This window comes from Bubalus kerabau, chromosome 22 (genome assembly GCF_029407905.1).
Source record: "Bubalus kerabau isolate K-KA32 ecotype Philippines breed swamp buffalo chromosome 22, PCC_UOA_SB_1v2, whole genome shotgun sequence".
Classification (NCBI taxonomy): domain Eukaryota; kingdom Metazoa; phylum Chordata; class Mammalia; order Artiodactyla; family Bovidae; genus Bubalus; species Bubalus kerabau.
The window spans coordinates 16,500,456-16,513,959 of record NC_073645.1 but is presented as its reverse complement, the minus strand read 5'-3'; the positions used below and the strand labels follow the sequence as shown (position 1 = coordinate 16,513,959).

Below are 13,504 nucleotides of genomic sequence, written 5' to 3'. Positions count from 1 at the left end.
CGACTATTTCCATTCTACAAGCACAGAGAAGTCAAGCAATTTTATTTAGGTTTCTCAGCAAGGCAATGTCTCTGATAGCATTTGAACTGGGCAGTCTGACCCTAGAGCAGAAGCTCTTCACCAGTATCTTTTGGGAGTAATGATTTGTGCCTAACTGAGGAGAGAAATCACCCACAGCATAGTTCCAGAAGACCAGAGCTACTATAGTGGATCCTCTTTTTGTTGCTGTTGGATGACAAGTGGGGATCAAATAGAGGCTTAAGGCACAGAGCAATAGTATAAATATATAGTCCCATTCTTTTTTTTTTTTAAAACAAATATATAGTGCATTCTCTTTGTATAGTCACTTGAAAAAAGTAGTATTAAAACCACCTTACCAAGATTGTCCTTTGTAAATTAGAGTTAACACTACTGAACATTAGTTTACCAACTATTGTCGCAATAGTAGGAAAAACAAGGGCTCCACACAAAATTCGGGTGGCAGAGACATGATCTGCTAAAGGATTAGCCTCAGCTGGAATTCGAGGAACAGGACAACCAATCCCTAGAGAAAAAGATGGAGGGTATTAGTGCTAATAAATCAGAAGCTAAAATATCTTTGCATGGTAGGATTCATCCACAAGATTAATTTGGTATGTTCAGTACCACCATAATTTAGGGCCTTACCTGGGAATATACTGTTCAAAATTTGTAGTTTATTTGAGTATTTGCGCCAGAGTCTAAGCACATAGTCCTCCCAGCGAATCATCTTGCCTAGTATCAGCATGACAGGAATAGTAGGAAGTCCAATTAAAAGGAATAAAGGATCAGCTCTCTCCATAACATCCAGACCTTCTTTATGGCCTACAACCTGAGAAACAGACAGCGTTTGCTCCAATCATTACCTTGTCTAATGAAGGGTTACATTCTTGAGTGCAATTCATTTTAGAGAAAACTACTAAATTTAGAAACAAAAAGTTTAAAAAAATAAACCAAAGCTGTTTCATATTAAATTGGAATAAAAGATTTAAAACCCACATTGATTACATTTCAATGGAGGGAAGGGGATTTCTGCTTCTTGCTTATGTTCCTCTTGTTTAATTTGGTTAGCTTGGGTTATAATTTTAGGTTCTCATGTATCTTCCCAAGAGCATCTGTTTTCCTGCTCTTCCTACCAGGAGGTAAGCACAGCCAGCCAAGGGGTGGGACTAGTCTTCAGGAGATGGCCTGAAACCTCATTTCTCTTTGGCTTTCTCCCTGCTCATTGGGATCGAGTGTAATTTCTCTGGCTGGCTAAATGCCGGCTCTACAGACCAAACTCAAAAATGCAATTCCAAGGTCTAGATTTGAGGGCATGCAATAGGAGGTCCAGTTTTGGCTATAGGTTCCAGTCACTTTTTCTAATCCAGGAACCCAAGGGTGCCTTTGTATCAGGTTGTAAAGCTAAAACAATCCTTTTCCTCTCATCTGGGTCTTGGGGTAATTTCTCAGTTGTTTTAAGATCTGAGAAGGCAGGAAGGACATGATTAATTCTCATCTGTGAATCTCCATACTTGCCCTCCTGGTAGAATTCTTTTTACTTGCTCATCAGTCTTGACTTTACATGTCTCTCAACATGGCCATACTGTTGGTGAATGTCTTACTTTTAACTAGAATACGTCCGTGGATTCTCTTTCACAGGTCTCAAATGACCTTCCTTTAGCCAAAAGTCCCAACTGCTCACAAATTAAATATATTTCTCTGAGGGATTATTCTTGGCAGTTATGACAGGGGAGACTATTTCAGAATTTCGGGGTTTGAGGGCATTCGGATGTCATAGGTTGATATGAGGACAGTATTATGAAGGATTCTATATAGTTTTTCTGTATACACTTGAGGATTAAACTGTGAAGAAAGAACTGTTGATACAGACAATCTATATCTTTATCTGTGTATATCTCTGAGAAGGATAAGGGAAAAGGAAGGAAATGCAAGGAGAGAAGGGAAGAAAGAAGGTAGGGAAGACTAAAAGCCCTACAGACAACATTTACTTGGGAAAACAAACTCATGAAAAAAAGTAAATGGGATCTTTTTTTTTTTAAATGAGATGTCCTTTATGTCAGCTATTATAGCAGATTTGTTTTTAAGGTGGACTTCAAGATGTGAAATAAGGAAGCTGACAATGATCAGGGCAAACTGAAATTCTCGGCAACAGATCTGATTCAGGTGGAAACAGTTTATGAAACCACGTGGAGCGGACCAAAGTGGGCATTATTAAAGCTTCAGCCCAGACTTGTGTACATGACTGATTTATTTAACCAAGATGTAACATTGAAGAGTAGGGACCAGCCTCTTCCACATGGTCAAAACCCATGGTGTCAGTATCTAATTATCTTCTGTGTCTCCAGGTAGAGCTGCCCTAAAGTGAATTAGTCTGGTTCACAATATTTCATAAACACATATCCCACACATTGAGGGCAAAGTGGATTAGCCCAGACTCTCCTTACCTATAATGCTTGCTCCATGACACCATTTTTTATATCATTTTATTATTTTCAACATTATGATCACTTTATAACTAAATGTGATTTAAATACTTCTGGAGTGTTAGCAAATAAATTCAGAAAACTAAAAAAATTCCTTTGTTGGGTTAGATTTTTTTTTTTAGAATTTAGGTTTTAAAAATATAAAGCAGAGTGTGTATTCAGGTATGGACTATATATAGTAAAGGAAAATTTATTACTCATGGGTATCAGTAAAAATCTTCTAAACAGGTGTCTAAGGATGAGGAAATAAAAAAGGAAATAGGGCAAATAGTGAGAAAAGTCCATTTTCCCATGTGTGCTCAAGAGGCATGCTTTGTGCATTAAGTTGAGGCTGACCAGTACATGCATACTCACATGCATTCATTCAACTGAATATTGATTATGTGCCAGACACAGAACTCGGTGCTGGGAAATAAAAAGTGAACTAAAGAGACATCTTTTGGAGGTGACAGACAATCAACTCAAACAAGTGTACAAACATAAATGTTAAGGAACTAGGATAGTATAACACCTGCAGTGTCATACTACCTGCTACCACAGGTCAGAGTCAAGGGCAATAAATGAAAGCTGAATTAAGCAATGAGGCTGATTTAACTTTGGTCAAAACGAAACCAGCAAACCTTGTGTAGAATCATGTACATTCTGGTTTTATGCCCTAAGATGGAAAAAGAGATTATTTTCAAGACTTAAATTTTGAGGTTAGATTCAGGAATGATAGAATGCCTTTGCTAAGAATTTCTTCTCCATATATAAAATCAAGGCCTATGGAATTGTAGGTTTAGAGAAACTGTAGGCTAGTCTCCATAGTCAGCTAGGCCTGCAGTTAATCAAAACTTAAAAGCTAAGAGTTTTAATTAAGGCTTGATCCTTTAAAGCACCTCCTATAGAACCCTACTTTGAAACAGTAGGATGGAACAGTGATGAACTAAAAGGTCTTCTTAGCATTAAAGATAATTAAATGTAACATAATTAAGAACAGTCAATCCTGTGGGGGTTCTACGCTAGAGGCAGATTGGTTGGATTGACAGAATGAAGTTAAAGAAAACAAGAGGCTCCGCTAGCCATCCAGGTATGATGGGGGTGGGGTGGGGGAATGACAGTAGGTCAGGCATTAAAGACAGTGGAAAGGAAGCCACAGATGTTAAGACATATCAAAATAGAAACTGCTTGGACTTGGTCAGCAAGTCCAAACAGAAAGAGTTAAAAATAAAGGTAATCCTAAGAATGTAGGCTATTTATTGAGTAGATGGGAAAATAACTGTAGGGATCAAAGACATAGGAAATTATAACAGGGAATAAATTTAGGCTTCAAACTGAGGAAAAGACAAGTTTGATTTCAATAATACTGAGTGTGAAGTCACAAGAAGTCATTTAAGGAGAAAGGCCATGCTGCTGTTATAGGACTGATTTTATGAAAATATTAAGATGAAAGACATAAATCTGAACACAAAACTCATGGGTAAGATAGGTAGAAATCTTTATGGAAAAGGTATAAAGAGAGAAGAGTCAAGGGTTTGGGACTACATAAATCTTGAAATTTAAGTCTCTAATTTCTATCAACAATGATTGTAGCATTGTTTTGTAATAGCAAAAAACTAGAAGTAACTAAATGACTAATTAACAAGAGACTGGTTGTTGAACTGTTGAAATTCTATACAAACAATGCTATTCAGATTTCTCCATAATTTGTGAAAAGATCTGTAAAATTCACTGTTTTTGGAAAAAGAGGGATTCAGCTCTAATGTTTTCTTTTGCGAGGCAAAGAATAGTGTGTGTGGGAGAACATATTTTTTTCTTACATATGCACAAATAAAGTCTGGAAGAAGGTTTGGGTTAGGCAGTGGCCACCTGGGGAGAGGGGAACCTGGGTAAGTGAAGGAAAGGAGTAAGAAAACTTTCCCCTAGAGAGCTTTTTATATATTTTCTTATTTTTAAGCCATGAGAATATTATTACTTGGTCAAAATAATAATTTTTAAAACTCCTAACAAAAATCTATTTAATAGATCTTCATATCAAAAGTAACGTCATCTGACAGAATAAAAGGACCTGCATGACTGTCACCGCTCCGTAAGTCACAGCTGTCCAATAGATGGAGCCAACCATTATTCCTGCTGCAGCAAAGGGGCAGGCTTTCGAGATCAGTCTATCTGCAAGATCCAAGACGTAAACAACTGGACCTATAATATAAAGAAAACAAAGTTTCAACAAAAGACAGATTTTTAAAAAAGACTTGTTCAGTACCCACAGATACAAAATATTTTTATGAAGTTGAATGCACTGATGCTTTAGAAATAACTTTTATTATAACAGTTATAAATGTTATAAATATAATGGGAACCTAGATTTAACAGATTTAGAATTTCTCAGTCATTTGCATGAATAGCTAAGTTTCACTTCCTAAACCCTAGGAAAGAGCCTCTTCAAATTTTTATCTTTAATAGTAAACCTGCTGCTGCTGCTGCTGCTAAGTCGCTTCAGTCGTGTCTGACTCTGTGTGACCCCATAGATGGCAGCCCACCAGGCTCCCCCGTCCCTGGGATTCTCCAGGCAAGAGCACTGGAGTGGGTTGCCATTTCCTTCTCCAATGCGTGAAAGTGAAAAGTGAAAGGGAAGTCACTCAGTCGTGTCCGACTCTTAGCGACCCCATGGACTGCAGCCTACCAGGCTCCTCCATCCATGGGATTTTCCAGGCAAGAGTACTGGAGTGGGGGTGCCATTGCCTTCTCCGAATAGTAAACCTAGTAAACCTAAAATTAAAGCCTCAAACACAGCTGCTTTTTATAAAGGAAAATAGTTCTCTTGTTTCTCTTAATGACACTGAAGACTATACAATGACATAGCATTTCTACCTGTTCTCCATAAACAGTTCCTGGCCACAGTTAGATTCTATAGCATTTGGTAAGAGTGTCACTTTTTTGACTTCACTTACTACTTCCTTGATAGTGCGTGAAGGTAACCAAGGCTATTTTCCTGTAGTTACACAAGTCTATTTTACTTTGATATCCAATTTAGTTGAGCGTTATTCTCTAACAAACAACTTGTAATGATCATGCCACTTTTTGTGGCATTCTAACAGCTGGATGTGCCAATTATACTTCAATTATTATGTGTTTACTAAGCGAACTTTGGTTACTACCTCCTCTGGCAGTTATCTGGAATAACTACACTCGGAGGAAGTATAATAACTACCATTAAGCCTGATATAATTTAGCTCCAGAATCTCCTAGAATAGCAGAAAAGCCTCAGAACTGATTTAGAGCAAGGCCTAAAGAACTGAATATCTAAGTTTAACTAAGGTATCATAAAAATATTGACTTAGTAATCATATTTGTTGAATGCTCTCTATGTACAATGTACTTAAGACCTTTTCTCAGAAATGTTTAAGAGCTGTATCTACCCCTGAGGGCTTGCAATCTATAAGAGGATGCTGTATACAAAGCCAATATATTTTTCAGTGTACGAAGAAATTCACATAGCAATATGATGATAAAATCACTACAAGAACAAGTATCCATCTACGGAGCTCTAATTTATAGTTCCTGATTTTTGGAGCCAGTAATATCACTCATCACTGTATACAGAGGGACCATATTGTGAAGAAGAAAGGACACTAGGAGAGATGTCAAAGGGACCTATGATTTAAATTCAGCATATAAACTTACTATTGTCAAAGTCTAACTTACATAACATTTAAAATCATGACAAGTTATCTTCTGGGACCAAAGAGAAAAAGTAAGCCTAGTGCAGTGCATACTGACTCTATATTCTACATGAAAGCAGGCACTGTATGACATATTACATGTATCATTAATCTCATAATGTAGGGTTTAACCCTTAAAACACACAAATTTGCTGGGTTAAGTTTGTAATTCACTCAGAAGGCGCAATTAAAAAAATTTTAGTGAGTCTTCAAAGATTCCTGAAATGCTAGTACCAAAAGTTAAAGCCAATGGGTAAACATGAAACCTCAAAACTTCAGCTTTCATATTCTCTACTGATAATTCTTTAATCAGAAAATTGAAACCACAAGAGAACAACTACAGACTCTTTACAGCACATTTCCACCTACCAACATCACAACTATCCTATCTGAAGTCAGTCCCTTCACTTTAGATCCCATCCCCTCACCAACTCAAAGACATGGCTCCAGCAATTCACTCCTTCCCTCCTACAGCATTTCTCCCCTACCCTTTATTGGATTATTGTCATCAAACATGTTATTATTTCTTTTACTTAAAAAACAAACCACCTCTTTTCTCGATCCTTTCTCCCACTGCTCCATTTATTTGCTCCCTTTACAGCAAAGTTACTCAAAAGACTTTGCAGTTTCCATTTTTTCTCCTTCAATCCTCTCTTGAACTCACTCCATCAAAATTGCTCCTCAAGGTCACTGACAAGCTACACAAGCTAAACCCAGTGGTCTAACCTCAGCCTTCCTCTTATTTGGCCTACCGCCAACATCTGACAGATGTTCCCCTTTTCCCAATATATGGTTCTTCATAGCATCTCCAGGACTTCACCATCTCTTTGTTTTCTTTCTATTTCACCAGTCACTAACTTTTCAGTCTCCTTTCCTGGTTCCTCTTTTTCTTGGCCTCAGTGAGGCCCATCCTGTGAACTTCTACTTCATCATACTCCGTATTTGATTACTCAGCTCTACTTTTCTTTTTCCCAAAGCATCTATCACTTAACATACTCTAATTTCCTTATTAATTGTTTCCACCTACTAGAATAGGGGCTGAGAAACTATGACCCATGGGCTGAATCCACCTTGCTGTTTTTGTAAATAATGTTTTATTGCAACATGGTGACATGCAAAGCCTACAAAACAGTTAATTGACTCTTGAACAACACGAGTTTGAACTGCATGGATCCACTAAGATTTTTTTCAACAGCAAATACTACAGTTCTATATAACCCTCTATTGGTTGACTCCGTGGATTCGGAGGGATATGGAGGAGCTGTGGATAGACGACTATAAGTTTACATGTGGACTTTCCATCACACAGAGGGTTGGCAACCCTTCCCCGTACACTGTTTAAGGGTCAGATGTATTTACTGTTTTTTTTTTTTTTTTTTAAACAGAAAAAGTGTTCTGGCTCCTGAACTAGAACACAAGATCCAAAGTGAAAGCAACCTTTTTATTTTGCTTATTGATGAATCCCAAATTCCTATGATTCTCAAAAATTTGCTTAACTTTCTACTGAGGTACTTATTTTAAACTATGATATGAAAATCTCTAGGTCTTCCTTTTTCATTATTTTGTATGAAGCCCAAGTGATGAGACTTATTTTCTACACAGTCACAATCAAAATGGATTAGAAGGTATTTTATCTGCTTCCAACTGACCTTCTCCCACCCCCTATCTTTTCAAAAAGGGTGCTTGGAAAGATCTACTGATGGAGCAAAGTAATAGGTCATTTAGATGAAAACATAGTTCCTAAAAAGTAATCCATCACTACCAATTTTATCTGCTATGGACACGGACAGTATAGAGATGTCTGAATTCTTTCCTTTAAATATCTCAGAAGGTTTCAACACAGTAAGCTCGGTTTTCAATTTTCTTCTGAATCATTAGATATGAATTCTTTCTGTACAAACTAAACAAACAAATCCTCATATTTCCTTCTGGAAATTTTTTACTCATCCCTTGTGTCATATGCAACAGATATGCTGGATTAAATGAAGACACTAGCTGCATTTTATAATTCCTATTTCCAGTTTTTCTGACAAAATTCTGTCTAGGCTTTTGTCTTAAGTTTTTTTTTGCCTAAACCTCTCAAGTCTCTTCCAGGCAGACTAGTCCAAGATTAGTTTAGTATTTTAAAGGAGAATAAATGCCTAGTGGTAAACATTACCACAGAAATATAAACTGCCAGGTATTTATTTCTGACAGCTAAAGATTATCTAGGAATATCTTATTTGATGAATAAGAATAATCACCAAAATCCTCCGGATGCAGGCCCTCAATACTACTTTTCTTATTAGGAAGCTTATCATGTGTTACTATGCCATGACTTCAGGTCATAAAAGGAAAACTGTAACAGTCAATAGATGTTCTCATTGTTAAAATTACAGTGCAAACAGTTGCAGGAAATGAGGAAAGCCAGGACTCTTGCCCTTGAAAACCTCAATTCTAATGGAGAGGAAGAAGTATGACTAAATGTAAATCACAAGTTAAATATGTAAGGGCATAAAAAAGTTTTAGTATTTTAAGAAGGCATTAATGAATTTTTAATACCTCAGTTGGCTTCATCACTTATGTTTCCAACAGTACTGTATTTACACAATGAATGGCAATTGGAGAAGCTATGTATAAATATAAGTTTTGAAAATTCAACAATTTAATTGTTGAATAAAAGGTCACTAGGGAAACATGGAATTAAAAGAAAATCTATTGTGAATTCTTTTGTACAATAAAGCTATAAAGCTTTTGTAAAGTAAATAACTATACCTAATGTTTTGGGTAAGTTCAGATTTTCACATTTCAGATTTGAGTAACATCAATCAGTGAGCTGAGAACTATTGGGGAAACTCCTAAGTCCATGTCTACTGAAAAGAAATAATCAGTTTTATCTGGCAGACACTGCAAAAGTAGATATATTGTAATTGCTGTGTTGTGATTTAAATTCAAGTCTATGTATGCATGGTTATTAAATTTATGAATTAATGACTGAAGGACAGGTAATACTTAGTGTTCAAAATCTCCGGGCACTGTTTACAGTCATACCCAGAATTCCCAGGCCCTTTCTTGGGGAAGAAAGGTATCCTCAAAAATATCTCTGACCAATTCTTGAAAAATGATTTCTAAAAGCTGCCAGAGTGCTAAAGATCCTAACACAAAACATAATTTAATGCTTCACAAGGTAACCTTTTATAAGCTCCTGAGAAGGGAACAGCTTCCATGAACTCCAAGGTTTCTATTAAGTAGCCAAATTTATAAGAGAGATTGCAGAGAATTAGCTTTGATCCAGATCCAACTCAAATGCCAATGCTAAGCCAAATTATCAACCCCACTCTCAGGTTCAGAAGTATCCAGAATTGCAGATTTTGGAGGCCACCAGGAGTCTTAACAATATAGTTCTAAAATTCTTTCCTTGCACACTATTTCCGGAATTACTGCCCCTGCTTTGATTAAATCTGTGTGAAAATCCAACTTCCCAATGAAAACTAACCTCAGCTGATAGAAGTGGACTGACTGCTCTACCCCGCCCTGTTCATGTTTCATGAAGCTGCCTTTACACACTACCCCACAAGTGCACTTACCCCTTTGCTTGTGCATAGTGTTAGTACTTTATGTTCTTGTTCAATGTTTGTTCAGTTGTCTCAGTATCCTTTATGTCTGTCCATGTCAGCATCATCTTAGATTGAAAACTTCCCAGGGGGCAGGGGCCATGTCTGTTTAACTCGTTTTGTACAGTGCCTAGGATAGAACCATGTACAGATAGGTGCTTAAAAAATGCTCTTTAATGATGACTGGTAGCACTCTCAGGGACTCCCTAAGCTCCAGCTATCTTCAGCACATGGTACTTGGCAGTACATCAGGGCACTCTGGCCTGTTCTACAGGGCATTAGAATGCAATGGCACAGGAGGCTAGCTGCAGCACTCTGTGGCAAGTATTTGACTCTACCCATTGTTAAGAAACAACTTAATATCACAACCACCAATTCAACTAAGAGTTAAAATACGTGGGAATTTTGATGGAATAGTAAAGAGCTTTAACTCTTTCTCTAGCGTTCATCTGTTTCCAACATTAACACGCCAGAGGCCAGGTCTAAGAGCCTCAGACAAGCTTATGTAAGTTTCATCTTTAATTGCTCTGCTTGTAGGGTGAGATGTTACTATTTTTTTAATGTAAAAACAAACATCCTGCAAACTCAGGCTGTAAGTTCCTTTGCCTAATAACAAGAAGTTAGTCATTAGATTGTAAACAGAAGGGTTATGTTTTGGACAATTATTTATTGAACCAAACTAATAATAATTGACCCCAAATCCCTCAAAATAAGCAACACTGAATAAAAGATTCAGAGTCAAAGGAGATGAGTACCATGTCTCAGTGTGTGTGTGTGTGTGTGTATAGGTATGTGTGAATATATATAGTGTATGACCAAGAAAAGTAACTAAAGATCATCAAAGTAGTTCAAAGTACATAGTTTGTGCCAAGGGAAAGCTTCAATTTGTCTTCATTAGAATAGAACAGCCCATAGAATATATGAGGGCTATAAAGTCAACTACTAAGTACTTATTAAGCACCTATTGTACACATAGAATTTTACTATGCATTAAAATGTAAACAAAATTTAATACACTAGCCTCTGCCTCCAAGGAGCTACAATCTAGTTAGGGACAAACAATAAATACACATTAAACAACTAGAAAACTTAATAGAAAACTGACAAATTTAAGATAGTATCATACAAACTATACAGATACATGTCAACAAAATTTTAAGATTATAGAGAGGGTAAGGATACAAAGAGTTTTGTATGTATGTATGTATTTAGTAATCAACAGAAGTAAATCTTGACCTTGAAGTCTTTGATCTGAAAAGTCTATGCTAAAAGACCTTCTAACTAGAGATATAAGATTGTATTCAAAGGGTTTATATATTTTTTAAAAAGCTAGTATGCTATCAAGAGTTAACTGATAGAAAGTTGGTCGGATCTTTGAAAACATGACACAACAGGTAGGAAGCCTCTGGTGAGAGACATGCTAAAATGAATACGATCTTTTAGGAAAACTAAGAAAATTTAAAGTCAGAATAAGCCAGAATAGAATCCACAAGATTTTGTATCCAAAGTAAGTATAAAAAAAGAGAGAAAGCATCAATCTTTATCTCTATATTAAAGCAGCTTAACATAAAAGAGAGATGAGTTAAAAATGATAAATATTAAACCTAATTAGAGAAAAAATGTTTGGTCAGCTTTCAGGAGAAACCATGCCTGAAGGATTATTCTTTGAATTTCAAACTTAAAAGTTGAAAAAGTTAAGTCATGATACAAGAAAGACCACTACCAATTATCATTAATACATAAAAACAGATGGCAATATTAATTATGCACACACTACATATATGCCAAGGAACTATTACATATTCTTTTTTCTTCTTTAAACATACATATATTTTAAAAATTATCCATGATGGGAATATAGTTTTATTAATAAGAAAAACTACTTTCTAGAGAATAACAAAAGGTTATCATAAAATTCAGGTAATCATACCCCAAGGAAGGCCAACCTGACATTACTGTTTCATTTTCTTTTCCCCTTTATATGAGAAACTCACAGTAGGCTTCTTAGGAGGCAAAATAACAAGTTGGGTGTGGATTCAGTAGGGTCTACTGTGTGAAGTATGACAAAATGCTATCTCTGGACCTTAATTTCTACATATGTAATGATAATGAAAATAATATCTACTTCAGAGTTTTTCTGAAAAATTAATGCATATAAAACTCAATACAGGACATAATGTTACACTGTAATAATGTCAGGTATTAGTTCTTTCAAAAATAGCATACTAAGTATAACAGAACTCTGGAATAGAGGTATAATCCAAGACAGATGTTTGAGGAAAAATTTATGGAATAAGGCTCTGGTATAAAAATAGACTGTTTCAGGAAAATCTTAGGTAAGAAATAAAGGACAGATCTTTTTTGCCTTAAGGTCTAGGACAAGGAGGAAGAAGGAAATTCATGGAGCCAAGAAATCTGGGAATGGAGAAAGAGAAGACACTAGACTATAATTAGTAATTATGTCAAAAAAATTTTAAGATTCTGTAATTGTGTTTTGGACCTATAATTAGCTACCTGTATTTATACATAGTGTACACCCAAAAAGGTTTATCCTGTTGGAAGATACTTATTAAAACAAATTTATATTTAAATCTTAGGGAACAAGACTAGAAGTGGTCCAGCAATAAATACAAGAAATCCTTACTTTGAAGGTATACTAGTCATCTGCTTCATAAGAGGGTATATGAATGAGGGCCAAAGAAGATGTAATGAGACAGCTAACTACAAACTTTAACACTAGAAGGTACTCAAAGACTGAATCATTATGGAGTAGGATTTTGGTTTTTAAATTCTGTCATTTTGATCATCCATAGGAGTTTAGATATAAAGCAAAGTTTTAAAAAATAAACACTTCTCTAATGGCCAAGTGTAAATATTACCAGAAACTCTTAATTATATTTATATGAAGAAAGTACTTGAATTCTTAAGTCTAAACTGGTTTTCAAGTAATGAAATAAGACAACAATATATTTTATGAGAGCAGTCAGGTGTAAATGGCTTGGATTATTAATAGAGGGCTGTGTGGTTAGAGGAAACAGTATAGACTATTCTTAGAGAGTAACTGATAGCTTAGAAAAACATTAAAAATGTAAAATTCTCATTAAATTGAAGCCATGAAAAACTTCTTTAAATTTGGGGAAAATTTATTTAATGTATATTTAGTACCCTGTTTCAAACAGCATTCTTTTTTGCTTTCCAATGGTTTAGCCACCTCATTCATAAAGAAATGTTAAGTTAAAACTGTGAAATAAAAACTTTTCTTATCTAATAGATTATACTGACAAACTAAAACATTAGCCCATCTATTGGCAGAGCTCTAGGTGAACAGGTAGACTCATCCATTGCTGGTCCATGTAAAATAGTATCGTTCCTATGGAGGGGAATTGGGTAATACCCAGCAAAGTCTATGTGCGGTTCACACTCTGACTTAGCAATCCTTTCTCAGTTCATCTTTAATAAGTATTCTCAGCTAACAAACACACAAAAAAGGAGAATTACAATATCATTCTTCTGTACCATCTAATGAAATAATAGATCTAGAGGCAGTGAATGAAAAAATTATCAGTCAATGCTAAAACCAGTAGGTGGAAGCTGACAGGGAACACTACTGGATGGATCAGGTGATAACACCTGTGTCCACTGATCAGTCTTATTAAAAAAAAAAAAAAAAAAAAAGACAACTACACATTTTTTCCAACTTTACTGA

The 13,504-nt window shown here is 35.7% G+C and overlaps 2 protein-coding genes across 7 annotated transcripts in view; one reads left to right on the top strand and one right to left on the bottom strand.

Moving 5' to 3' along the window:
- The window catches only part of CPEB3 (cytoplasmic polyadenylation element binding protein 3), a 285,852-nt gene that overhangs the window by 32,275 nt on the left and 240,073 nt on the right, over nt 1–13,504 (top strand). The window lies entirely within an intron of this gene.
- MARCHF5 (membrane associated ring-CH-type finger 5) overlaps nt 1–13,504 on the bottom strand; it is a 52,908-nt gene that overhangs the window by 3,508 nt on the left and 35,896 nt on the right. Inside the window, exons 3-5 of the mRNA XM_055561084.1 lie at nt 4,552–4,682; nt 667–850; nt 378–544 (exon numbers count right to left, since the gene is read on the bottom strand). Of these exons, the coding sequence (XP_055417059.1) occupies nt 378–544; nt 667–850; nt 4,552–4,682 (482 nt within the window). The remainder of the gene's footprint in view (nt 1–377; nt 545–666; nt 851–4,551; nt 4,683–13,504) is intronic.